Source organism: Acomys minous (genome assembly GCF_964271855.1).
Source record: "Acomys minous genome assembly, chromosome: 2".
Lineage (NCBI taxonomy): Eukaryota > Metazoa > Chordata > Mammalia > Rodentia > Muridae > Acomys > Acomys minous.
The window spans coordinates 115,789,670-115,815,289 of record NC_140484.1 but is presented as its reverse complement, the minus strand read 5'-3'; the positions used below and the strand labels follow the sequence as shown (position 1 = coordinate 115,815,289).

The 25,620-nt window shown below is 53.9% G+C and overlaps 3 protein-coding genes across 7 annotated transcripts; all 3 read left to right on the top strand.

Annotated features, from left to right (window-relative positions):
• Window positions 1-91: 91 nt before the first annotated feature.
• On the top strand, window positions 92-2,391 carry LOC311592264 (protein shisa-like-1a; the record flags this gene model as incomplete). The annotated part of the gene is made up of 3 exons (XM_084772460.1): window positions 92-1,480; window positions 1,676-1,886; window positions 2,208-2,391. Exons 1-3 carry the CDS (start codon window positions 1,381-1,383, stop codon window positions 2,389-2,391), a joined length of 495 nt encoding a protein of 164 aa, XP_084628586.1. The 5' UTR covers window positions 92-1,380.
• Window positions 2,392-2,451: 60 nt separating this feature from the next.
• UNC45A (unc-45 myosin chaperone A) lies at window positions 2,452-17,430 on the top strand. The gene is made up of 20 exons (XM_084772384.1): window positions 2,452-2,600; window positions 2,792-2,953; window positions 3,167-3,203; window positions 3,511-3,686; window positions 5,505-5,597; window positions 5,999-6,166; window positions 7,423-7,591; window positions 8,127-8,297; window positions 9,211-9,382; window positions 10,315-10,615; window positions 11,805-11,899; window positions 12,542-12,683; window positions 13,001-13,141; window positions 13,356-13,483; window positions 14,422-14,488; window positions 14,898-15,011; window positions 15,235-15,350; window positions 16,328-16,445; window positions 16,544-16,699; window positions 16,838-17,430. The coding sequence occupies exons 1-20, from the start codon at window positions 2,592-2,594 to the stop codon at window positions 17,093-17,095; spliced, it is 2,793 nt and encodes a 930-aa protein (XP_084628510.1). The 5' UTR covers window positions 2,452-2,591; the 3' UTR covers window positions 17,096-17,430.
• A 135-nt stretch (window positions 17,431-17,565) lies between these two features.
• RCCD1 (RCC1 domain containing 1) lies at window positions 17,566-25,489 on the top strand. 5 transcript variants are annotated; one of them, XM_084772440.1, is made up of 8 exons: window positions 17,566-18,399; window positions 20,650-20,953; window positions 21,112-21,508; window positions 21,597-21,718; window positions 23,421-23,519; window positions 23,783-23,950; window positions 24,374-24,403; window positions 24,892-25,489. In XM_084772440.1, the coding sequence occupies exons 1-8, from the start codon at window positions 18,295-18,297 to the stop codon at window positions 25,041-25,043; spliced, it is 1,377 nt and encodes a 458-aa protein (XP_084628566.1). In that variant the 5' UTR covers window positions 17,566-18,294; the 3' UTR covers window positions 25,044-25,489. The 5 variants fall into 5 exon arrangements, with proteins under 5 accessions (XP_084628566.1, XP_084628569.1, XP_084628567.1 ...); XM_084772444.1 differs by lacking the exon at window positions 17,566-18,399 and adding an exon at window positions 18,409-18,866; XM_084772443.1 differs by lacking the exon at window positions 23,783-23,950.
• The last annotated feature ends 131 nt before the right edge of the window (window positions 25,490-25,620 follow it).

Sequence of the window (25,620 nt, the reverse complement as noted above, 5' to 3'; positions counted from 1 at the left end):
TACAACGCCCTCTGGCGCATCGGAGGCTCGGAGACCCACGCTAATTCTAACAAGCTGTAATTCATTCGCCTTCTCAGGGACCCACCAGCTCGCTTAACATGCATGTGTGCGCTTGAGGTTTGCGTGTGGCGTGTGGAGGCTATTGGGCTCCACCTTAGTTCTGGAGACAAGGTCTCCTCCTTGAACCCGTAGCCCAGGTATCTAGCAAGACTTGCTACCCAAGGAATTGCACAGCTTTTCCTGTCTCCGCCTCGCCAGCACAGCAAGCACAGGTTGTCACCTCAAGCTTTTTATCAGGCTGTTGGGTTAATTTGGATGCAAGTCCTCCTCGTCCTTGTCGAGCAAGCGCTTTACCCGGTCTCAATAGAGGTTCCGTAAAGGCTGAGATCCTGGGCACAGAGGAGCGCCTTCAGCAATCACAGTGGCTGGTGCAGCGCACTCTGCTCCAGGGTCAAGAACCTAGTGTCCTGGTTCTCTGAGAACCAGCAGTCTGTACAGAAAAGGGAGATAAAACAAGAACAACGCGATGGCTTCAGGGAATACTGAGTGTGGAGCAGGAAGGCTCAGGTGGCCGAGGGACAGTGGAGAAAGCCCATTTCATCTGGCCTGGGAGTCAGAGACAGCTTCTTCCAGGAGAAAGGGGCGATCTACCTCCTGTCAGCACCCAGAACGTTCTCAAAGCGCTCCAAACATAGTTCTCCCCCAGGGCCAGTCCCTGTTACCATGGGCATCTGAACCTTCCAGTTGGGCTCTAGAGAACTGGGTCCTGCCTAACTGCTTCAGATTGGGCTCCTGGGAGGCAGCACTGTTTCTACAGAAACGTTTGCACTGTAAGGGAGCCTGCTTCAGCTCCCAGCCTTCTGCTGTGCGTCTCATCCCCGCCGGCTCAGGAGCATAATGCTGTGTAACGTGGGTCGGCTGGAATAACACTTCACTCTTTACTTGCCAGTGAGCGGTGGGTCTTCTGGGGAAACCCCCTGCCTCAGTGTTGGCAGCTCTGAAGTATGAGGGGTAAGTCAGCAAGACCTTGGGATCTCCCCGAAGGGAAGAATGGCTCAACTTCTCTCTCTCTCTCTCTCTCTCTCTCTCTCTCTCTCTCTCTCTCTCTCTCTCTCTCCTTCTCTCCTAGCAATCCTACCCTCTGAGCATTTCCTTCCTTCTGCTTAGGAAATCATAGGCAGTTTGGAGCCAAAGGTTTCACGTTTCCCAGCAGACGGTAGGAATCCAGTCACTCATGTCTCCCTAGAAGCCTGTGATGGAGAACTTTTCCACCCCCGCGAGTCTTGGGATTTTAATTTCAGGCTCCATATTGCCTGTGGGCCATGGCTTAGGACACACACTGGATTCCTAGGACTGAGACTGAGGCAGAGGTGACTTCTCATGGGCCCCCAGCGAAGGAGCCCAGGGTCTCTGCTGACAGGCCTGTGTGTGGGGCTACTTTTCAGTTGGACAAACCTTGCCCAGCCAACCGACCTATCAGGTACAATACTTCCCCTACCCTCTGAGGGGCATTTAGGCTACTGCGAGAGCAAGCTGATGGTGACGGTGAAGCTTCCGCGCCTCTTCTGGGAGGGACCTGGATCTCATTTTGCACTTTGAGCAGGGTGGAGGGAATGTGAATAATCCCCCCCCCACCTCCCACCCCCGCCTCTATAGACTTCTTGCTTCTCCCCAGCACTGGCTCACCACCCCCATTTGTGCCAGACCACACGGGACGCCGAAGGCCGCCACTACCCCGGTTTTTTCTGCCCCCGCCTCTCTGATACTGCCGAGGAAGCCTACTGTTGCCACCTGCAGGCTACCGGGGCTTCCTGCTGTACCCTGGATGAATTTGAGGGTCTTTACCAAGTAAACTTGTCTACTCTCCAGCCCCCACCCATCTTCAGGTGAGAACTCCAGTCCCAGATCCACACACCGTTGACGGGCTGCTTCAGTCTGTCTTGGGCTCTGGTTTTGAACTCGGCTGCGGGAGGCTTGTTACTGAGCGGTTTGGACTGTGTCAATAGAGAGGATCTTGTAGTCCATGGACACATTGTAGTAGGGTGTTTAACTCTGAATCTAACCGCGCATGTCTTTAAGGTACTTGCAAACTCCCAAATGTGTTTGCACTCTGTATTAATCACGCGCTTTCTCCGGACTTGCTGGGCTTTGTAAGCCCTGACTTGTCGCAGCCAGCGTACGATCTTGCTTTCTCCTCTCTCCCACAGGGGGCCAGGCCCGCTCCTAGCACTGGGCCTCTACAGTCTACTGCTGATGGCACTGATGACCGCAGACTTCGTGCACTTCTGCCGTGGTCGGGGACGGAGAGAAAGACAAAACTCTAGTGGCCGCCGTCTTTCCTATAGGGCTTCCACCGCGCGCCCTCTACAGGTCCCAGTGGGAATAGATTAGGAGCTGCTCAAGCGTCCTTTCTGCGCAGGCGCAACGCGGCCGAGCACCCCGCCCTCACACAGACGCAACTTCTTCTTTCTTGGCCTCGCCTTCTTTAGCGTAGCTCTGACGCCTAGCTGGGGCGGGGCAGCCACCGGCATCTTCCCCAGCCTAGGCTCACCTTTGCTCCGGAGCCTGCGCTGCCCCTGGAGCTCACCTTCATGATGACTGTGAGTGGTCCTGGGACCCCCGAGCCCCGACCTTCTGTCCCCGGGGTGTGTACTGATCCTCCAATGGCATCTCCCCTTCGCACATGCGCCTTCTCACCTGGCCGCGGTCGCCTCCTTCTAGCCCTCCAAGGGACTCGCCCAGGACTCCTCTCCCAGCCACGCTACTCTGCCCATCGCCTTTCTCTCCACAGGCCAGCTCCGCCGAGCAGCTGCGGAAGGAGGGCAACGAACTGTTCAAATGCGGAGATTACGAGGGAGCGCTGACCGCCTACACCCAGGCTCTGAGTCTCGGCGCGACGCCCCAGGACCAGGCCATTCTGCACCGGAACCGGGCTGCTTGCCACCTCAAGCTGGTGAGGGGGGTCGGGTTGCTCTAACCTGGTTCTACCTGGGCCTGGGATTGCCCATAGCCGCAGCTGTTTGCACACCAGCTGGGCATTTCCTTACCAACGCGCTTGCCAGAGGTCTTTGGGCATCAGTGGTGGGGGGATCGGGTGGCTCAGGAGACCAAAGGTGCCTTTGCTACTCTATTAGTTCTTCTCAGGCTCCCCATCTTTCTCTTACAGGAAGATTACAATAAAGCAGAATCCGAGGCATCCAAAGGTAGGGAGGGTGTGTGGGCCTCGCATGGAGCTGTGGGTCTTCTATGGTCGGCAAGGACTCTGGGACCACTGGGCCATCTCTTTCTTTCTCCTCCTCCCTTGGTCCCAGACACTCCTCTTTCTACTTGCTTTCCCACGTCTTCGGCCTTTCCTTTTCTGCAGCTGCCCTCACCTTTTCTGAGGCTGAAGCACCGAGCACCACATTCGTAACCCCCCACCTTCCTCTGGCCCCTCAAGATCTTTCCCTCCTGCTCTTGCCTGGAGACGGTGGCCTCATGGGTGCTGACAGAGCTCCTGTTTGTGCTCAGCCATTGAAAAGGACGGTGGGGACGTCAAAGCGCTTTATCGCCGAAGCCAAGCCCTCGAGAAGCTGGGCCGCCTAGACCAGGCCGTCCTTGACCTGAAGAGATGCGTGAGCCTAGAACCGAAGAACAAAGTTTTCCAGGAGTCCCTGAGGAACATTGGGGGCCAGATTCAGGAGAAGGTATGTGACAGACCAAGAGAAGTTGGGTCACTGCCTGGGTCTGGGTCAAGGCAGTGTGGGCACAGTGTTCCAGACATCAACAGGGCTCATGTTGGAGGAAATCAAACTAAAAGCATGGTTGTTTGGTGTATGTAAAAGTTTCTACCCATGGCAGGGAGTGAGGCAGATAGGTAGAGGGTGTGGCTGTGGGTGTGTGGGCTCTTCCAGCCACTGGGGGGGGGGGTGGTGTGTGGATTGGTGTGACTCCTGTTAGGCTGTGCTTTGGCACACCGAAGTTGTAAATGAACAGCTGGTGATCTCGTTAGCTCAGACTGACCTGAGACTCACTACATACCCGAAGCTGGCCTTGAACCTCTGATGCTCCTGCTTCCAAAAACATTTTGTTGTTGTTCTTCGAGACAGGGTTTCTCTGTGTAGCCTTGGCTGTCTTGGTCTCACTTTGTAGACCAGGTTGGCCTCGAACTCACAGAGATATCCACCTGCCTCTGCTTCTGGAGAGCTGGGATTACAGGCGTGTGCCACCGCATCTGGCTCCAAAAAACATTTCTGGTTTTGCTTCTTTTAGAGAGGGGTCTTATGAGACCCAGGCTGGTCCTGGATTTGCAGTGTACCTGTGGATGGCCTTGACTTCCTGCCTACACCTCCCAAGTGTTGGAGTTTCAGGCATCCGGCTTTTACTTTAGTCTTGTTTATAGTAAGAGAAACTTGGAACTTGCCTAAATGCCCAGCAAGGAGAGAAAAACTAAACAGACTAGGTCAATGCTGTCTTTTCTGAGAAGTGGATTGTGTGTGATCATACAGAGGGCAAAATCTGCAGTAATACATATAGCTCCATGCCTGAACTAGCAACCTTTACAGTACATCGTGTCTGGGGACATTTGGGTGAATAAGTGTAAGTACAATGAAAAATATTAAAGTTGTACATTAAAAGGCCTGTTAAAAGCCAGGCAGTGGTGGTGTACATCTTTAATCCCAAAACTTGGGAGTCAGAGGCAGGTGGATCTCTGTGAGTTCAAGACCAGCCTGATCTACATTTAAAAAGAGAGAGCAAAAGTGTGCTTGTATGTGTGTTGTACTTATCAAAATGATAACATTGGAAAAAGAAAATGGAGCCGGGCATGGTGGCGCACGCCTTTAATCCAGTGCTCAGGAGGCAGAGGCAGGTCAGCCTGGTCTACAAAGCAAGTCCAGAACTGCCAGGGCTACACAGAGAAACCCTGTCTCAAAAAAAAAAAAAATATATATATATATATATGTGTGTGTGTGTGTGTGTATATATATATATATATATATATATATATATATATATATATATATATATATATAAAAGAATGGAAGTAAAAAGGCTTTCCAAAAAAAAATACTTTGGTTTAACACACACACACACACACACACACACACACACACACACACACCAAACGGCACGTTAGCAGCTTCCCCACAGCCTTCCTGGCCTCTTGTAAGCCATGATCAAGTCCAGTGTCATAGCAGCATGTTTGTGCTGTACTGCTGTAGTATAGCTGACCCTACTGGGAGTGGGTTTCCTTGTGCCTAACAAGATGCCTCCCCTTCTGGAGGCTCTTCCTTTAGCATCAGCAGGCCCTGCTGCCCAAGCAGGAAGTAGTTCAGAGAGCAAAACAGCCCCGGGAAGTTTAAGAGGAGATGCCTGGCAAGTCTGTTCCTGCCTGCCGTGGTTGCTAGCTGTTGGCTCTGAGCTTCCGAGCCTCCCAGGGAGGAGAGCCAGGGAGAACTCATAGGAAAGACAACGTGTCTGATCAAGAAAGGAGATTTAGTCTGTGCTTTGTCGCCTTGTCACAGGTGCGGTACATGTCCTCGACAGATGCCAAAGTAGAACAGATGTTTCAGATACTCTTGGACCCCAAAGAGAAAGGCACAGAGAAGAAGCAGAAGGTACGGGTCCTGCAGTGGGCCATTAGAGCTCCTGCGCACACACCCCTGTGCTCACCAGTGTGGGCCTCAGGTTGTGCCTCGGACGCTTGGGGATTGGGTCTTTAGAGTGAAGCAAGGAAGCAGTGTTTGCAGAGCACCTTGGTGGCCACTCTGGAACCAGGAGGTGCCGTACAGTGTGACTGAGGTGCCGTCCTTGCTCTCGAAGCCCCGCTGGGGACCCCGCTTTAACCGTAGCTGTCCTTTCTACCTGAGGAGAGGGGAGCTGAAGTCCCACGAGATCGAATTTACGGCTGGCGCCTCTCGGATGCTAAGGAGAAGCGGTGGGGCCCGGAGCTCAGGGCTAGCCCCACCCTTGGATGTTTGCAGTGTGCACATCCGAATGCACGCTTCCTCTGCCGTAGGCTTCTCAGAACCTTGTGGTACTGGCCCGAGAGGATGCTGGAGCTGAGAAGATCTTCCGGAGCAATGGAGTTCAGCTCTTGCAGCAGCTGCTGGACACGGGAGAGACGGACCTCATGCTGGCCGCCCTGCGCACACTGGTTGGCATTTGCTCCGAGCACCAGTCACGGGTAGGTGGTGTGGAGAGGGCTGTGTGTCTGCCCATTAACTCCCCACCTACCTCTTCCATTCCTCCTCTTGTTCCCAAAACAGCTTAGAGCAGAGATGGGAGACACACAACTAGAGGGGACTCACACACCGTAGGATGGAGTAGGGCCAGAAAGGACAAACACAGAGGCACACCCTGAACATCACTTTACAGGGATACCTGGTCACTGGGCCACCCAGGCTTCTCAGAAAGGGGCTTTGTCTGTCTAAGCGTCGGGCTCTCCTTTTCCTCTGGAGAGGAGAGATAACAGTGATATCACCAACAGCCTTAGAGACAGTGACCTGATGAGCAACATGGGCTGTTGTCCTGGTACATTGTGGCAGGAATGGCCCGTGCTGGCCTTGCCCGTGCTGGCTGGACCCAGGAGATGGGGACTTGGTCTCTGGTTGATTAGTGTGTTTTTATGTGTATGGACGCATTTATTTAGAGTCAAGGTCCCTGAACTCATGGCCCCTCTGGGACGGCAGCATGTGCTGCCATGCTGGGCTCCTCCATTGCTTTTAGAGGAAGCTCCAGTCCCAAGAAAGGTAGACGGTGACATTGTCAGTGAACTCTGTTGAGGCCAAGCCTGGGCTATATTTCCAATAGTCAAAGCGTGCTGTCCCATAGCAAGCTGTAGCTCCCACAGGTCTGTGGGAGCTGGGATGAGCTCACCAGGCCTCCCAGGTTCTTGGGCTTACCAGAGAGAGCTGGAGAGGCCTTGTAGGTCTGCCTATGCATGGTCACACCCTCAGGGGTATACAGACCTCAGTTCTGGGTTTGGGAAGGAGCTGGCATCAATCAGGAAACTCTGTCTGAGGTGCACATCCTTCTGGAGGAGACATGAGATCAAATAGCCACTCCTGGGGCTGTCTTCTCCTGAGCTACAGAGAATTCTGGATGAGGGCTCTGGAATGTCTCCTCCTCCTCTTCCTCCTCCTCCTCCTCCTTGTTTTCAGCCACTGTCTCAATATGTGGCCTTGGCTATCCTAGAACTGGCTGCTATCCGGTCTCTGTCTAGGATTGCAAATGATGCCACCACTACCAAAATGGGATGCTTTCTTTAGATCTTTTCTACCAGGAAGCATGGCTTGACCCCAGGTCACACCATGAGACAGACCTACTTTCCTTTTCACCCAGGTGTTTGCTCACTTTCCGGCCAAGCTCACTGACATACTGTTAGGCATCAGCGTCGCCGCCCTTTACCAACCAGAGCTCTGTCCATCTGTTCCACCCTAGACAGTGGCCACCCTGAGTGTCCTGGGAACGCGGAGAGTAGTCTCCATCCTGGGCGTTGAAAACCAGGCCGTGTCGCTGGCAGCCTGCCACCTGCTGCAGGTGATGTTTGATGCTCTCAAGGAAGGCGTCAAGAAAGGCTTCCGAGGCAAAGAAGGCGCCATCATCGTGGGTGAGTGGAAGCAGGTCTGGGCCTTCGGATGGTTCTGTCCTAGAGGTGTAGATGAGGCTGGACCCGCCCAGCCTCATCTTTCAGGATGAGGTTTGCAGCTCCAGGTTGTTCAGGGATGTGGCCTAGTGGTTATAGGGTACCCTAGAGTCTTTTGTTTCGTGTTGCTGAGACAAGATCTCCCTGTGGAAGTGAGGCTGGCTTAGAACTTGCCGTGTAGCTCTTGGACCCTCGATCTGTTTGCCTCGGCCTCCCAAGTACTGACGTCATAGGTTTGTGTTTCTGCCCCCCCAGCTTTTCCTTTGGAATCTGATAACCAAGATGCTTGAGGAGAAAGCTGGGCTCAGCTTAGGACCCAGCGGGGAAGCCTCCTTTGCCTGCCTTTCTCTGTCTCTTGAGGAGTTCAATAGTCACACAGGGCTGGGTCACGGTAGAGCCCACTAATGTAACTTTCCCTGTTGTGCTGTTTTGTCTCTGTGTGGAAGACTGAACCCATAGAGTCGCGGCCATTGATCACTAGTGTGTATACTGTTGCCAGATCCTGCCCGGGAGCTCAAGGTCCTCATCAGTAACCTCTTGGAGCTATTGACTGAGGCGGGGGTCTCCGGCCAAGGACGTGACAATGCCTTGACCCTCCTCATTAAAATGGTACCCCGGAAATCTCCGAAGGACCCCAACAATAGCCTCACGCTCTGGGTCATCGATCAAGGTAAGGTGGTGCAGTTTAGAAAACTTGCTTGGGCGGCCAAAGCCTACTTTTCTGTAGAAGTGACCAGATGTGCTGTCCCAAGCTGTCCTCCTGTGGCCCTTGGAACCCCTGTGAGGAGCTCTGAGACCCACCTGTGTGTGTCATGTGTGTGAGTGTACAAATGCATGTACACTGTATAGTCCTTAAGAAGGTCAATAGAAAGGCTGTGTCACTTTTCTCTAGCTGATGTCTCTGCATGTGCGTGTGTGCATGCTTGCGTGCGTGCGTGGCGTACCTGTGTTCTGCGGAAGTCAGGAAAACAAGCAGAGGTTGGAGGCTGGGCATGGCAGAGGCAGGTGGATCTCTGTGAGTTCAAGGCCAGCCTAGTCTACACGGACAAACTCTGCCTTAAAAAACAAACAAAACAACAACAACAATAATAAATAAATAAATAATAAAAAAACAAGTAGAGGTTGGCTTTTTCCTTCTACTACATGGGTCCCAGGGATTAAATTTAGGTCGTCAAAGTTGGTGGCAAGCACCTTTACCTGCTGAGCCATCTGACTGGCCTGTTTGAAGTTAGTATGTGTGTGTGTGTGTGTGTGTGTGTGTGTGTGTGTGTGTGTATGTGTGTGTATACCTCACTATTACACTTGGAGAGAAAGACACCTAAATCATAGCATAGCAATTTACACTTCTCGTTTTCCAAAAAGATAAGAAAGGACTTGCAAGGGCCCTGCCCAGCAGCCCCCTGCAGTGACCCTTTGACCCCACTTTTGCCTTCCCCGAGGACTCACACTTGCCATGCCCTGTTTGAACTCTGACCTTCCTGGCTGAGAGAAGTGGCCTTGCTTTTCTCTGCACCTCCTGGGATGTCTCTACCTTTAGGGAGTTGGCCCCAGTGCTCTATCGTCTAAATGGGGTATCTTTCCAGGTCTGAAAAAGATTCTGGAGGTGGGGGGCTCCCTGCAGGATGCTGCCGGGGAGCTCACGGTGACGGCAAACAGCCGCATGAGTGCCTCCATCCTCCTCAGCAAGCTGTTCGATGACTTGAAGTGTGACGCTGAGAGGGAGAACTTCCACCGACTCTGCGAGAGCTACATCAGGTGAGGGAATGTGCTTCCCCCCCCACGGCCAGGGGTGCCAGCGGGAGAGCTGACCGGCTTTCGGCATGGAGGGGGGACTAGTAAGCTAAAGCTATCCCAGAGCCCCCCACCCCACGTCTTGGTTACTTTTCTACTGCTGTGAAGAGACACCGTGACCAAGGCAACTTATAAAAGAGTCAGTTACAGAGGGTGAATAGAATTCATAGCCAGCATGGCAGCCAGTAGGCAGGCATGGTATGGTGCTGGAGAGAGAGAGCGAGAGAGAACACCAACTCAGAACTGAGTGGGCTACACACGCCTTCCCCGCCGAGGCCACACCTCCTAATCCTTCTCAAACAGTTCCACCAACTATAGACCAGCCGTTCAAATTCATGACCAGACCCTATGGCTTTGAGACTGGCCTTGAACTCCTGGGCTCCAGAGTAGCCAGGACATGTAGTTGTATGCTACTGTGTCTGGCCCAAATCCTACTGCTCGCTCCAAAGTGACTGTACCAGGAAACCTTTTTCAAGTTGATTTGTTGATACCACAACCAAATGTGTCATGTACAACAAATGAGTGAGGTACTTACTGGGTTTCTCTTATAACCCATGAACTAACCATGACAGTCCACCCTTGAGGAGTTGACAGCTGAGGGGAAGTGACTGACAGTGACTTTCAGTGAGGTGAGCTGAAGCAGGACAGGAAAGGAATGGCGCAAGGCGATGTGTGTGAGAGTAACCTGTCTGGGGGTATGTCACCAGCTAGGCTCAAGCAAAGGGGAGTTAACGGAGATCGGGAATTGCTGCTGTGGTGGCATGGTCAAGTCTTCCCCTTGGCAGCTTTTCTTGCTGTTTCTGCCCAAGTTGCACCAAGTGCCCACCCACTAAGGGGAGGTGAAGAGGCCCCTTACGTGTGCTTTGGCATGACCGCTCTAACTCTGTGCCCCTTAGGAGCTGGTTTGAGGGCCACGGGCTGGCCGGGAAGCTGCGAGCCATCCAGACAGTGTCCTGCCTTCTGCAGGGCCCATGCGACGCTGGCAACCGGGCCTTGGAGCTGAACGGTGTCATGGAGAGTGTGATCGCTCTGTGCGCCTCCAAGCGGGAAGAAGAGCAGCTGGTGGCGGTGGAGGCGCTGATCCACGCAGCTGGCAAAGCCAAGCGGGCCTCATTCATCACTGCCAACGGCGTCTCGCTGCTCAAGGACCTCTACAAGTCCAGCGACAGGGACAGCATCCGCATCAGAGCACTAGTGGTGAGGTGGGAGGCCTGGCTGGGCAGCCAGACCTGGGTACTGGTCAGTTGGTGTCTCCTGGGGGCAGTCTCAGCACTTGAGGTGGAAGTACACACAGGACCTTGCTAGGGTTGCAGGTGTGGGCCTGTCACTGCAGGGTGCCTCATACTGTCCCCTTACTGGTTGAAAAGCCTATGGAAATGCAGCGACTGTATGTTTGGGGCCTCTCTAGGCATCCATGAACCAGCCTGAGTAGTCATCACTGAAGGGTCGGCTTCTCCTCCTCTTGCCATTGTCCCAGTTTGTTTTCTATTGCTGTGACAGACATCACAAACTTGGAGAGGAAGGCTTTGTTTCATGTGACAGCTTATATCGAAAGGGGAAGGCAGGGCAGGAACTTAGGGCAGGAACCTGGAAGCAGGAACTGAAGCAGGTTCCATGAAGGAATGCTGCTCACTGCCTTGCTCCTCGCGGCTTGCTCAGGTTGCTTTCTTGTACACCTCAGAACCACCTTCCCAGAGATGGCACCAACCACCAGTGGCCTGGGCTTTACCACAGGCTAACCCGCTGCAGGCAATTCCTCAATTGACATTCCTTCTTCCTAGACGACTCCAGCTTGTTTAAAGTTAGCGAAGAAACCAGCTAGCACAGGCAGTTAGACCTGGTTTCTTCTGACTTGTAAGAATTTAGATTGGGATCATCTAAACTGAGTCCAGCTGGCTAATTCTAAATACACACTTTTTTCACCATTAAAAAAAAAAAATTTAGGCTATGGCTAAAGTGCTTTTTGTTTTTCTTGGAGCCAGGGTCTTACGTAGCCCAGGCTGGCCCCAAACTCATTATAGACCCGAGGCTGGCCTTAAAGTTTTGATCATTCTGCCTTTGCCTTCCTAGGGCTGAGGTTCCAGGTGTGAACCACCATGTCTGGGACAAAGCGCTTTCTGTGTGACAGGAAAGGGACAGAAGGCGTCTCAGTATAGAGTGGGAATGAGCGGGAGGGGCAGAGGCTCAGGGTGCGAGGGTGGCCGCCTCAGTGGGTGACTGCTGCCTAACAGTCCATGTGTCATCCGTGTGGAGGTTGTTGATTAATGTCCGTGGTCCTCCAAGAGCCATGACAGAGCGCCCAGGAGGGACCTCGGGCCAGGGAGGAGAGGCAAGCCGTTGTCTCCATCCTAGGCACCAAACAACTGGCCTTGTCCTCTTCCTCCAGGGACTCTGTAAGCTCGGGTCAGCTGGAGGGACTGACTTTAGCATGAAGCAGTTTGCTGAGGGCTCTACGCTCAAACTGGCCAAGCAGTGCCGAAAGTGAGTCATATTTCTCCATTTCTGGGACAGACCTTAAGAGAGGGTGTGGAGCCGGAGAGATGCTCGGCGGGTGAGAGGGCGAGGGGCCTGGGTTGGAATCCCGGGCACCCCTATTAAAAAGCTGGGTGTGGTTACCCACGGGCCTCTGGCTGTGGGGGGCAGGGATAAAAGGAACAGCGGGGCTTGCCCCCTGCCAGCCTAGGGTCAGCTGCAGAGGGAGACCCTCCTCCGAGAGAGTAAGACAGGGCAGGGCGCTGACATCATCCTCTGGGGCGTGGACGCACATGCAATTTCTAAAGGGTGTGAGTGGAAGGTGGGGCTTCCTGTTTCCTGGTGTCTATCCCAGGCAGGGGCTGCTTTCCCTTAGACAGATCCTCCTAGATCCTCACTCACAGGGAGACCCAAGCCTCTGGCTCACCTCTATGTCCAGGCTTTCCTTCCTTCCCCCACTATTTGCTGCTGTACTTTAGTGTTTTGGTTTGGTTTGGTTTTTGAGATAGGGTCTTATCACTAAGTCCAGGCTAGCCTTGAACTTGTGACCCTCCTGCCTCTGTACCCCTGAGTACCGAGTTTATAGTACTAGTATGTTTGGCTCCCACTTCACACCTCTGATGGTCATCTACTGTCATACACGTCCCCTAGGTGGCTGTGCAACGACCAGATTGATGCGGGCACTCGGCGCTGGGCGGTGGAAGGCCTGGCTTACCTCACCTTTGATGCTGACGTAAAGGAAGAGTTTGTGGAGGACGAGGCTGCGCTGAAGGCCCTGTTCCAGCTTAGCAGGGTAGCTCCGGGGGTTCCCGCTCTCAGCCTAGGGGCAGGATCTAGGATAAGAGCTTAAGGAGCAGGTCTCACCGCCGTCCCTTGTGGACCCAGGAAAGCAGAGCTGGCTGCACTGCTTGGCCTCAGTGCCTACAGTGTCTGGAAACGCAGTTGCCCTGACTGAGTTAAGGAGCCAGGGTTGTGAGCTCTGAGTCAGGGGTTAGGGCAGGTTCCCAGTGTCCCCCTAGGTCCCAAGTGGGGCCAGGAGGGTGGGACGGAGGCTCAGCTTGGCTGCACCACACTGGGACTGCTGTGCTGAACGCCCTTCTCTCCCGGCAGTCCGAGGAGAGGTCGGTGCTCTTTGCAGTAGCCTCAGCACTGGTCAACTGCACCAACAGCTACGACTACGAAGAGCCTGACCCCAAGATGGTGGAGCTGGCCAAATATGCCAAGCAGCATGTTCCTGAGCAGCATCCCAAGGTACGGGTCTGCGAGGAGGGCCTATTGCTCAGGCGTCCCGACCGTTGCTGGCGGCAGTTGAGCTGGGCAATCGGTCCTCATCAGAAAGCTTTCTTTTAAGCTGCCTATCACAGCTACTCGGTTCTCCCGTGTTCAGCAGTCTCTGCTGTAAAAAGAGCCCACATTTCCCTATCTGGTCAGCCAGGGCCTCCTCCTGAATCTCCTCCTCTTGCAGGACAAACCAAGCTTTGTGCGGGGCCGTGTGAAGAAGCTGCTGGCGGCAGGTGTGGTGTCAGCCATGACGTGTATGGTGAAGGCAGAGAGCCCTGTGCTGACGAACTCCTGTAGGGAGCTACTCTCCAGGTAAGCCAGCTTGCCGCTCCTAACTCCTGTCTCAGCCTGTAGTGGGCAGATAGGAGTGGATGCTGTGCTGTGTGAGTTACAGGTGCTTGGCTGGCATCCTTGGCTTAACTTAAGAATGAAATGTCTGCCTGCCTGCCTGCCTGCCTGCTGCCTGCTGCCTGCCTGCCTGCCTGCCTGCTGCCTGCCTGCCTGCCTGCCTGCTGCCTGCCTGCTGCCTGCCTGCCTGCCTGCCTGCTGCCTGCCTGCTGCCTGCCTGCCTGCCTGCCTGCTGCCTGCCTGCCTGCCTGCCTGCCTGCCTGCTGCCTGCCTGCCTGCTGCCTGCCTGCCTGCCTGCCTGCCTGCCTGCTGCCTGCTGCCTGCCTGCCTGCCTGCCTGCTGCCTGCCTGCCTGCCTGCCTGCTGCCTGCCTGCTGCCTGCCTGCCTGCCTACCTGCCTGCTGCCTGCTGCCTGCCTGCCTGCCTGCCTGCTGCCTGCCTGCTGCCTGCCTGCCTGCCTGCCTGCCTGCTGCCTGCCTGCCTGCTGCCTGCCTGCCTGCCTGCCTGCCTGCTGCCTGCTGCCTGCCTGCCTGCCTGCCTGCTGCCTGCCTGCCTGCCTGCCTGCCTGCCTGCCTGCTGCCTGCCTGCCTGCCTGCCTGCTGCCTGCCTGCTGCCTGCCTGCCTGCCTGCCTGCCTGCTGCCTGCCTGCCTACCTGCCTGCCTGCCTGCCTGCCTGCCTGCTGCCTGCTGCCTGCCTGCCTGCCTGCCTGCCTGCCTGCCTGCTGCCTGCCTGCCTGCCTGCCTGCTGCCTGCTGCCTGCCTGCCTGCTGCCTGCTGCCTGCTGCCTGCCTGCCTGCCTGCCTGCCTGCTGCCTGCCTGCCTGCCTGCCTGCCTGCCTGCTGCCTGCCCGCCCGCCCGCCTGAGCCTTGGGCCCCACCTGCCCACCATGTCTTCTCTCTGCAGGGTCTTCCTGGCTTTGGTGGAAGAGGTGGAGGATAGGGGCACCGTGGTTGCCCAGGGAGGGGGCAAGGTAAGCTGGTTTCTGACCCCTTCCTCATCTCGAGCCACCCATAAAACATAACGCGGTGGCTGCTGGCCTTGGAGGATACTATCTGTGACCAGCAGGAACTTCTGCCAGTGGAGTGTGATGCTGATGTGGACAGGCTCCTCAGAGTCCCTCAGCCCATAAAAAATCCCAAGTTTGTCTCCTTTTCCGTCTGTGGCCCCAGGGCCTTGTGCAACCCATGTTTAGCATCTAATAGGTGGTTGAGGGCGGTTTGGGTAGTTTTAACGAGAGAGCTCAGAGTGAGGTAGAGTCTGAGCAGGGAGCATTCTCAGGCCCAAGAAGACAGAGGGAAGGCGCAGTCGGGAGCGATGGCTTGGACCTTGTGCTCTAAGGCCTAGACTGGGCATTGACAGGGCTGGGACGTCTCTGACAGGCTCTGCTCCCGCTGGCGCTGGAAGGCACCGATGTCGGGCAGACAAAGGCAGCCCAGGCTCTTGCCAAGCTCACCATCACCTCCAACCCAGAGATGACCTTTCCTGGAGAGCGGGTACGTGTCTCCTTGCACCTTGCTTCCTTCTTATGCCCTGATGCCCCCTGGCCCCGGGCTCCCTCTCATTATCAACGGGAAATGGCAGTTTTGCTGAGTCCTGGGGTAGGGGACAGCCATAGAGAACACCACTGTCTCGGGTGGGCTCCCTGCTGTGGGTCAGTGGGGTTGGGGGGTGGGGAGCCACTGCAATTAGCACTGACAGGCAGAATATGCGTCACAGATCTATGAAGTGGTCCGGCCCCTCGTCTCTCTGCTGCACCTCAGCTGCTCAGGCCTGCAGAACTTTGAGGCCCTCATGGCCTTGACGAACCTGGCAGGGATCAGCGAGAGGCTCCGGTGAGGTCCCTTGGGAGCTTGGCGTGGGGGTTTAGACAAGGCCCGGTTCCTCACTCTACAGCTTGGAAAACAGTTCCTAGTCATTCTTTGTGCCTCACAGTGACTCCTCTGCAGCACACAGCAAGAGTCACGCCAAGGGTGGTACCAGGGTGGCACAGGGTGAGGACACCACAGGCTCTGCAGTCAGACTGCCTGGGGTTCAAATCTGCCAGCAGATACAGAACCCAGGCGGTTAGGTTCTGAGGCCTCCACTTCCTCCTCCTCTCCCCAGGCTGCTGACACTCATCGGCTCACTATATAAGTCTTTAAGTGATTCTGCCTCAGTTTCCCCTCTGTGAGCTAAGCATGTAAATCCGGAGGTGGTGGCATGGAAAGTTCACTGGAGAAAATGCATATGCAAGGCTTTAGCAGGCAGGAGTGGGTGTGGTGGCTCATGCCAAGAGAGGTCGAGGGAGGAAGCGTGCTATGAGTTCTAAGCCAGGCTAGGCTATAAACTGTCTCAAAAGCCCTCCCACCCCTACCCAAAAAGCCCTTAGTTCCTAGGTACCTGCCCCTGGCAGCAATCAGTGTGTATCATCTGTTCTTACTAATTGTGACCCCCGAACACATTACTCACCACCCAGCCCAGTGGCCCCTGTGGCAAAGTTAGGGTAACCACCTCTGCACTTTCACCGTGGAGGAAAGCAAGCATTAAGTAAGATGAGTCAAGCGTCACGGGGTTATATGAGTGTTAGGCGAAACAGTTCAAGCAGCTCGGTCAGGGTCGGGTCAGCGCTCAAACGATGGATGCTCGCGTAGCCCCCACCACAAGCCACCCTGCTCTGATCACCTCCAGCATGCCTAACAGCCACAGACGGCTAGAAGGCCCTGCAGTTTATAGCTCGCCCAGGAAGGTCTTTGGACCACGTGGGGTGAGCGTGGCAGGTTATGGACGTGGGGACTCTGACCGTGCAGACCCTTGCAACTTTGTCCCGCAGACAGAAGATCTTGAAGGAGAAGGCCGTGCCCATGATTGAGGGCTACATGTTCGAGGAGCACGAAATGATCCGCCGGGCAGCTACCGAGTGCATGTGTAACTTGGCCATGAGCAAAGAGGTAAGGGTTAGTCTAGCTGGTCCCCAGGACAGGGATGCGAATGGCCCCCGGGCCCCCGGGCCCCCGCTGGCACGGTCCTTTCCTCCATCTGATCACAGGTGCAGGATCTCTTTGAAGCCCAGGGCAATGACCGGCTGAAGCTGCTGGTGCTGTACAGCGGGGAGGACGATGAACTACTGCGGAGAGCCGCTGCTGGCGGCCTGGCCATGCTCACCTCCATGCGGCCCTCACTCTGCAGCCGCATCCCACAAGTGGTCAGTGCCTGCCCTCGGTCGGGGAGGGACCCCTACCTAGTGGTATCGCTGCTCTGTGGGGGAGGTCCTAGGATAGCGATGTGTTTCCTGGCGGGGTTGCGCCTGTGGCTGGGTCTTCACACGCACCATTTCCTACAGACCACACACTGGCTGGAGATCTTGCAGGCCCTGCTGCTAAGCCCCAACCAGGAGCTGCAACACCGGGGCACTGTGGTAGTGCTGAACATGATGGAGGCCTCGAAGGAGATCGCCAGCACCCTGATGGAGAGTGAGGTGCTAGAGATCCTGTCAGTATTGGCCAAGGGTGAAGAGGGCCCAGTCACCAGGGCTGCTGCAGCCTGCCTGGGGAAAGCCGTGGAATATAACCTCATCCAACCCAACCAGGATGGAGAGTGAGGACTGGCCTAGAGCCCACAGCTCATGCGTCCGCCACCCACTGCAGCTCAGAGAGCCAGGACAGGAACGGCATGGCCAACGGGGACTCCGATGCTGGACGCTGGCCTCTCCTCCTCAGTTGCACTTTGGTGTTCTCTGTTCTGAGGGATCACACGCCACACAGCCCTGCAGCCCTGGCAGCACTCACACGGGTCCTCTGTACTGTAGAGCTAGGAATGGGGGAAGTGCACCGCAGCTCAAACCTGTGGGTTACCAGCATCAAGAAGGAAGGGCACAGCAGCATCACTGGAGCCTGCCAGCAGGCACATCCCGCTAATAAATGGAGTGGAACTGAAGTGTGTGTTGTGTAGCAGGGGTTGCTGAGGGTGGGAGGCTCCAGAGGAACAGTACGTGGGCATCAGCAGAGTGTGCTGCAAAATGCTGTCTCTGCAAGAGAAGGAAGCCAGCCCGTGTGGTAGTGCACCCCTGTAATCCCAGCACTCGGAAGGCAGAGGCAGGAGAATCTTTGTCAGTTTGAGGCCAGCCTGGTCTACAAAGTGAGTCCAGGACAGCCAGGGCTACCAAGAGTAACCCTGTCTCAGCGTGTCGCGCACGCGCGCGCGCGCGCGCACACACACACACACACCTCATAGTGGGTAGATCAGGCTGACTTCAAACCGACAAGCCTTTAGAGTAGTGGGAATCACAAGAGAGCCACCAAACCCAACCTACGTTCTGTCTTAGTTCTGATCGAAGGGTGAGCCTAGGAAACTGATCAAATTCCAATGTGGTTGATATCAGCAGTTTTAAGTAGAGTCTTATATGCTGGCCCTTGGATACATTTGTCACGATATTGTGCGTTCTCTGTGATCTCGATTCGGACAGTGTTTGGCACTTGGGGTTGGTGTGCGCTTCCCTCGGGTAATAAATTTTTCCTGTAGCTGTCTGTACCTAGTTGGAGAAGAAGCCTGGCTCAAACAGGTTCCCCTTCTGATTGGGGACGCCGCCCTCTTAGAGGCTGGAGTCCAAAGCTTGGGGCTCATTGGCTCAGAAGAAGTAAATGACAGAGCCTGGGCCAATCAGTGAAGGCACTAATACTACCGCTTCCTGTCTGGGCAGCAGTTCTGCGCTTGTTCAGGAGCGAACCACCTCCTTCCTTGCTCGAAGGGAATGGAGAGTGACAGGGCTTGGCCTCCTTCCGCCATTTCCCTCGGGTCTTCATGAGGGTTCCTTCAGTGGGTCCAAGCGCGTCCGCTGGTGTCCGCGCTCACCGGAAGCTTCGGCGCACTCGCTGGAGTGGCCCGCATCGACTCGGCGGAGGACAGGTAACAGGGCGCATGTGAGCGCGTCACGGCGCCCACCCTAGCGGTGGCGTCACCTCTCACGCCTGCGATTGGCTGCGAAAAGCCAATGACCGCCTTGCGCGGCCCTTTAAACGCGGTCTGTTCCGGGTCAGTCAGTTCGCTGCTACGCGCTGGCCAGTTTTCGACATTTCCCTGTGGGTTGAGGGTACCGGGGCAAGGGGAAAGTCAAAGGTTTCCCCCCCTTGGTTGGAGATCCAGGAGCTGTGGTTCAGACCTGACTTAAGATACTTAATAATGGAAAATTCTGATCCAGTCGAATGAAGTGGCTGTTGGAACTGTGCGGCTGTCTGTCTCCCCAACTCACCGTAAGCTCCCGGGGCCCACCGCCACCCCATTAAGCCAAAGGAACGGCTTGAGTAAAGGGTTGTTGAAAGAATAAACGACCGAGGAAGGTCCAGTGGAAATTGTTCAAATGTCTCTGAAACCTGGTAAGAGCTGCATTTAATAAGCTAAAACTACGTTGTCTCTTAAATTTTGATTTGTATTTATTGCTAATAATTCTGCAAAGTAGATACAAGCAGCGATGCCCCCCCCAACCCCCACCCCCCGCCAGCCTTCTGCGGTAGGATTCAGCTGCACAGGCTGGCGCGCAGAGGTTTCAGGGCGGCGGGTAATGCTCTCCTCCTTCCACTGCCTGTTGGGAAGAGTTTTATAAATCACACATGGGACTCGGCTCAGCTGCGCCCCTGTTCTGCGATTAGGAATCTACAGATGAAGGGAGCCAATTTCCAGACTGGGAGTTAACGTTCCCGAGGGTAGAAGTTGGAGCCAGGGGTCTCAGATCCTAGGCTTGCACCAAATCTCCCACTAAAATACCCCACAGATCCGTTGTGGCGTTAGAAGTAAGTTCTGGGTCACAAACAAGGAGACCACTTAAATTGGGAAGAGCAGAACACAGAGACAAAGAAGCACACTTGATTTTCTTCAGTCCCAGGTGGACCTGTCCTTTCCACCTTGGCCGGAGTCTGACCTCACCTTATAACTCATTTCGCTGGTCTTTTTGGTGTTGTTTTGAGACAAGGTAGCCTTGAGATTATGTAGCCTTGGCCGACCTGTAACTTGCTGGGTAGACCTGGCCGATCTTGAACTTACAGAGACCCGACCTGCCTCTGCCTCCCAAGTGCTGGGACTGAAAGTGTGCAACACCACACCCTGGCCTAAACTGGTTAGTCTTACAAGACTTAGCTCATAGGAAATTAAGAAGGAAAGAGAAAAGTGTCCCTGCTCTGGAATGCAGCCACAGGACTTTGAGTAAAAAAAAGGTTTACTCTCTGTGTGTGTGTAAAACATGTTCAAAATAGTATTACAAGGTGTAAGGAGATAAAAATACTTGAATTCCAGGCCAGGTGTGTAGAGGCCATGGCATACGCCTTGATCTCAGCACGTGGGAGGCAGAAGCAGGGAGATCTCTGTGAGTTTGAAGCCAGTCTGTACTACCCAGTGAGTTCCAGGAGAGCCACGGCTTGTCTCAAAATTTTAAAAAAGGACGAGGGAGTTAAGTGGTTAAGAGCACAGCTGTTCTTGCAGAAGACCTGGGTTCAATTCCTAGCACCCACATGATGGCTCACAACCATCTTGACTCCAATACCAAGGAATCTCATGCCCTTTTCTAACCTTTAGGAACATTAGACACAAACATGGTACACAGACATGCAGGACAAAAACACCCACACAGAGAAAACAAAACTCATCTTTTATGTGGATGGTGTTTGGCCTGCATATAGGTCTGTGTGAGGGAGTTAGAGACAGTTGTGAGCTGCCATGCGGGTGCTGGGAATTGAAACTAGGTCCTCTAGAAGAGCAGCCATCCCCTCTCCAGCCCAAAATAATAAATCTTAAAAAAAAAAAATTTCTTAAGCCGGGCGTGGTAGCACACGCCTTTCATCCCAGCACTCGGGAGGCAGAGGCAGGCGGATTGCTTTGAGTTCAAGGCCAGCCTGGTCTATAAAGCGAGTCTGTGACAGCCAAGATAATATAGAGAAAAAATTCTTGCCCTGAATACAAGTTTTATAGTGTTTGATAGAAAAGACACATACTTAATATTTTTTTACACTGACAGACTGGATTTGAGCCGGAAATGGGAGAAGCACCCAGCTCACTGCAGTACAACCTTTAGCCAAAGCTCAGCTTAGCAGACAACAGTGGGATGGGCATTGTTTGCCCCTGTGATTAGAAAGGGATCCAGATGGGTATCCAGTCTCTGTTTTACAGACAATACAGCGACAGACTCCACCGCATTCCCGAGGTGTCCTGTTTGCAAGAAGCTCCTCAGGTGGCAGCCTTAACCATCCATGCTATAGCCCGCACCCCAGCGAGGTGGCCACTCACAGAGGGCTCTGCCAGAACATGGCCGAGGAACGACACGGGACCTGGTTTGGCTTCGGTTTCTGTGGCTTTGGGCAAGCGCCAGGCTCTGGGGACGGGTGCCATGCGGTGCACTGTCCTGAACCACTGAGTGCCAGTGATGACATTTGCCGAGTGAGCGCAAGCTGGAGCTACACTGCCCTCGTGACCCGTAAGAGCCCTCACAAGCCCCTCTCTGGGCCTGTCCCCTGTACACCTGCCTAGCCCTTTTGAACATGCCTGTACATTAGTAACCTACAGCCTCGTCTGGCAACCTCGCTGCCCCCCAGGTCCCTGGCGTGTGTCCCACCCCACTCTCTACCCACACAGGTGGAGGCCGGGTGGAGCTGTCAGGTTCCGTGAGCATCGCTGCAGACGGCTGCAGGGATGCATGGGCTTCAGAGGGACTCCTGGTGGTGCTGCGTGAGAAGGCCAGGTCCAGCACAGAACTGCAGGCCTGGATACCAGGCTCCTCGATGCAGGGGGAGCCCCTCTGGGTCCAGAACCTGGTTTCTGGGGCAGAGACCCAAGGGGAAGATGAACCCGGCAGTGAGGCTAGGGCAGGGACCTTGCCACTCCTGCCCCATGCCCATGCCTACGTGAACCCACGGCCACCCTTCTGTCAGCCTCTTGCCCCAGAGCTGCAGGTGCGCCAGCTGGAGCTGGGGGCTGAGCATGTACTGTTGCTGTGCGAAGCTGGCCAAGTATTCTCCTGGGGTGGAGGCAGGTGAGGACCGGCTGGGTGTGGTCAGATGAAGCTCAAAGGGGTGGTCTCTTAAATATACCGGTAGCTGATTAGAGACTCCCTTCATCAGACACGGACAGCTGGGCCACGGGACGCTGGAGGCGGAGGCGGAGCCAAGGCTGCTGGAGGCACTGCAAGGCCTGCGGATGGCTGAGGTGGCCGCAGGTGGCTGGCACTCTGTGTGTCTGAGTGGTGAGAGACCTGGGGCTTCTCCAAACAAGCTGGTGATCTTGGCCCCTCCTTCCTCCTATTCCGCTCTTGTGGGTGGACTAGCACCCACCTCATCCAGGCTCAGGCCAGCCCAAGTCATTCCCGGCTCTTCAGTGTTTCCGGATTTCACATGTTGCCTCCACCGCCCTCATACCTCATACCTTGAGTGCTTCAGTTCCTGTCTTTCTGCTACTGGGCTTTCCAACCACTCCTATCCATCCGCTAGGCACAGGTTTGCTTTCTAAAATACTCCAGAAGGGAAGGACACTTAGCCAAGGGAACTGGTGGAAGACAGCTCAAGCAGAAAGAGTAAAGATGGCTGCATATGCCCAGGTAGCTGTGATGGATAGGGGAGAGGTGTGATGCTGTGTTGGTCACAGCATGTGGCCCAGGGCTTTTCATGTCCATGTGGTGGCTGGGCTCTCTAGGCATTGCTGTCTCCTAGGCTCTTGGAGCAGAAAGAGAGGGTAGAGAGAAGCTGCTGGTTTTTAAAAATATGGGTGGAGTGTCTATGCAGGTGTCCAGAGAAACCAGGTTACTGGGTTCCCTGGAGCTTGAGTTATAAGACACACACACACACACACACACACACACACACACACACACGAGAGAGAGAGAGAGAGAGAGAGAGAGAGAGAGAGAGAGAGAGAGAGAGAGAATTCAATATTAGTGTATTTACTTTTAGATTACAAAGGACATTCATTTTGAGTTTCAGCCTGCCTTTTGCAAGTAGCTTTTAAATTTAAATCACTGTAATTCTTATGTGCCTGCCTCTGCCTCCCAAGTGTTGGGATTAAAGGCATGTGTTGCTATTAATTTAAAAGTAGGGTCTAATAAGTGTTTATTATTAGCCCTATAATTGTTACAGCAGTAATTTCTTTTTTTTTTTTTTAAGATTTATTATTATGTACACAGTACTCTGCCTGCACATACACCTACAGGCCAGAAGAGGGCATTAGATCACATTATAGATGGTTGTGAGCCACCATGTGGTTGTTGGGAATTGAACTCAGGACCTCTGGAGGAGCAGTCAGTGCTCTTAACCTCTGAGCCATCTCTCTAGTCCTATGGCAGTATTTTCTAACCCACCAGCAATCAATGAAAACACAGGCACATGTTATATTTTAAAGTAGCCTTGCTTCACCTGGGGCAGGGCAGATATTAATCCCCTAAACTACCTCCTTTATCTCCCTGCCAAAATCCCATGCCATCTGCTTCTAATAATTTCTCTCGGGCTACCTCCCATCCATAACCCCAAATACTTGCTAACGTTCATCATCTGGGCCAAATCCTCCATCCACACTGGTCAGGTGCTTCCTCACCTCACCCATGGTGGCCTCCTTCCTTCTTGTCTTTCCTCTCCTCCCACGATCCTCTTCCGGTCTCTGCCTACTTCCTTGCCCAAGAACCTCTCTGTCCCAGTCCCAGCATTCAGGAAGAGGATGGAGACTTTGAGAGAGGCACATAGCGGTGCTGTTTGGAAAAGAAAGAGGGTGTTGTATGGGCAAGGAATCTAAAACAGGGGAACTGCTAGGACTTGGCACAGGGACATCTTTGCTTGGAGCCGTACCCGGGTAGGGTAGCCTTCACTTGACCCTAGGAACAGGTAGTGGGGATGTTTGGAGGAAGTGGGGTGGATGGAAGGGTTTCAGTGTGCTTCATGGGTCCTCTTGGTCTCTTGCAGAAACTGGGGATGTTTATATCTGGGGCTGGAATGAGTCGGGGCAGCTGGCCCTGCCCACAAGGAGCACAGCAGGGGAAAGGACAGCAGTGAGGGAAGAAGGTACGCCCAGCCTCGAGGATGTCATGCCTGCTTCTGTACTGTGCTCAGGAGCAAGGATCACCCTGGGGAACCAGTGGGCACTCCTGGCTGTGGGGAGGAGGCTGACGCCAGTTTTGGCACTGCACAACCTGTAGGTCTGCTGAGTAAGAGTTGGGCACCAGTTCTGGAGCTAGAAAATGATTGTATATAGAGCCACTGTAGGAAGACAGCGTGTGGAGGAGCTTCTCGTGCCCACAGTGTTAAACATGGTAACCATTCTAAAGCCACAGGCTTGAATGACACAGTCGAAGAGGAGGAAGCAGCTCAGGCTGGTGTTGGCGCTCCTGCCCCCTTCATAGCCATCCAGCCCTTCCCAGCTCTACTGGATCTTCCCCTGGGCTCAGATGCAGTCAAGACCAGCTGTGGATCCCGACACACAGCTGTGGTGACACGTGAGTGGGCCTGGCTCAGGGTGGAACAGTGCTCCATCTCACTCTTTAGCTGGGGACCACACTTTGCCTTGGCTGCCTTTTTTTAATCTCTGAAGTCAGTTGATATTTAGGAAGATAACTCTTTTTCAGCCAGATCCTTTACCCCCCACCCCAAATGTGATAGCAAGCACATATCAGAGTTATAACATAGTGTCTATGGTTTGTGCCAGGCCAAGTAGTATCTTTTTGTTCTTCGAGACAGGGTTTCTCTTGTAGTCCTGGCTGTCCTGGACTCCCTTTGTAGACCAGGCTGGCCTGGAACTCAGCGATCTGCCTGCCTCCGCCTTCCACGTGCTGGGATTAAAGGCATGCGCCACATGCCCAGCTCTACTTGGCAGCAGCAGAACAGAAGTTGGCAGCTACTTACTGTCGTTTTGGTTGCAGGAACAGGAGAGCTCTACACCTGGGGCTGGGGTGAGTAAAAAGGAGTTGTGACCATTTAACCAAGGGGAAGAACCTGAGAAGAAAGAGGAGATGACAAAAGCCACACAGAGTATAGCCAGGCGTGGTGGCGCACACCTTTAATCCCAGAAACCCTGTCTGGAAAACCAAAAGGAAAAAAAAAAAGCCACACAAAGTAGAAGGAGCAGGGGTTTCAGCCAGATCAGTGTGAGGGGAGTGGGTTGGGGAGGGAAGGACTGAAAAGCCAAGGGTCTCTCCTTTTGATGGGAGAACAGAGAGGCACTTAGAAGGTCAGAGGCCAAACAGAAGATAACACAGGTGAAGGAGGTAGCCTGATCATCTTGACACAGGTCTCAGGGAAACCTAGAGGAGCCACTGTTCTCTGGGGACCCCAAGGTTTGTTTGGGCTGGGAAGCTTTCTGGCAGACTAGCCCTACACTGCAGTCCTTAAGGGAAAGTAGTAGCAAGGCCTACCAGATAAAGGGTCCATTTCATTCTAGGTAAATATGGACAGCTTGGCCACAAGGACAGCACCAGCTTGGACCGACCCTGTCGTGTGGAATACTTTACAGAGAAGCAACTCGAAGTAAAGGCTGTCACCTGTGGACCCTGGAATACGTATGTCTATGCAGTGGAGAGAGAGAAAGTCTGACATGTCAGTCAGGTGGATGGCCAGGCTGCTGCTGATGGTGCGTGGGTGAGAATGAGCTCTTGCAAATTCTTCTCTTATGCTCTCACAGATGCATAGAAACAAGTAAGTTTTATAACAGGGTCATAGAGAGATTGCCCCTGCCTCCTAAGTGCATGACTTATAAAAGAATCTCTAAACAAAGGATCAAGATAAATCTTACAGCCAGCCTTGGTGGCAGACACCTTTAATCCCAGCACTTGGAGGCAGATGTTTGTGAGTTTGAGGCCAGCCAGGGCTATTACACAGAGAAACCCTGTTTCGAGATAAATCTTATGAAAGATGTATGAGATATTTGAATATGTATATAAATGCTTATTTTTTGGAGCGGTGCCAGGGATCAAAAAAACCCAGGGCCTTCCATGTACTAAGCAAGCATCAATAAATGAGAAAACTCCAAACCATAAAAATATGTAGCTAAGGTGGTGTGACCTGAATGAGAATAAAGAGTGGATCCAAACTGTTCTGGGAACAGACTCTTAATTTTTTTCTCCTCTGTCCTTTTAAGTCTTTTAGTGAGTTTAATCTATAGACCAAACCA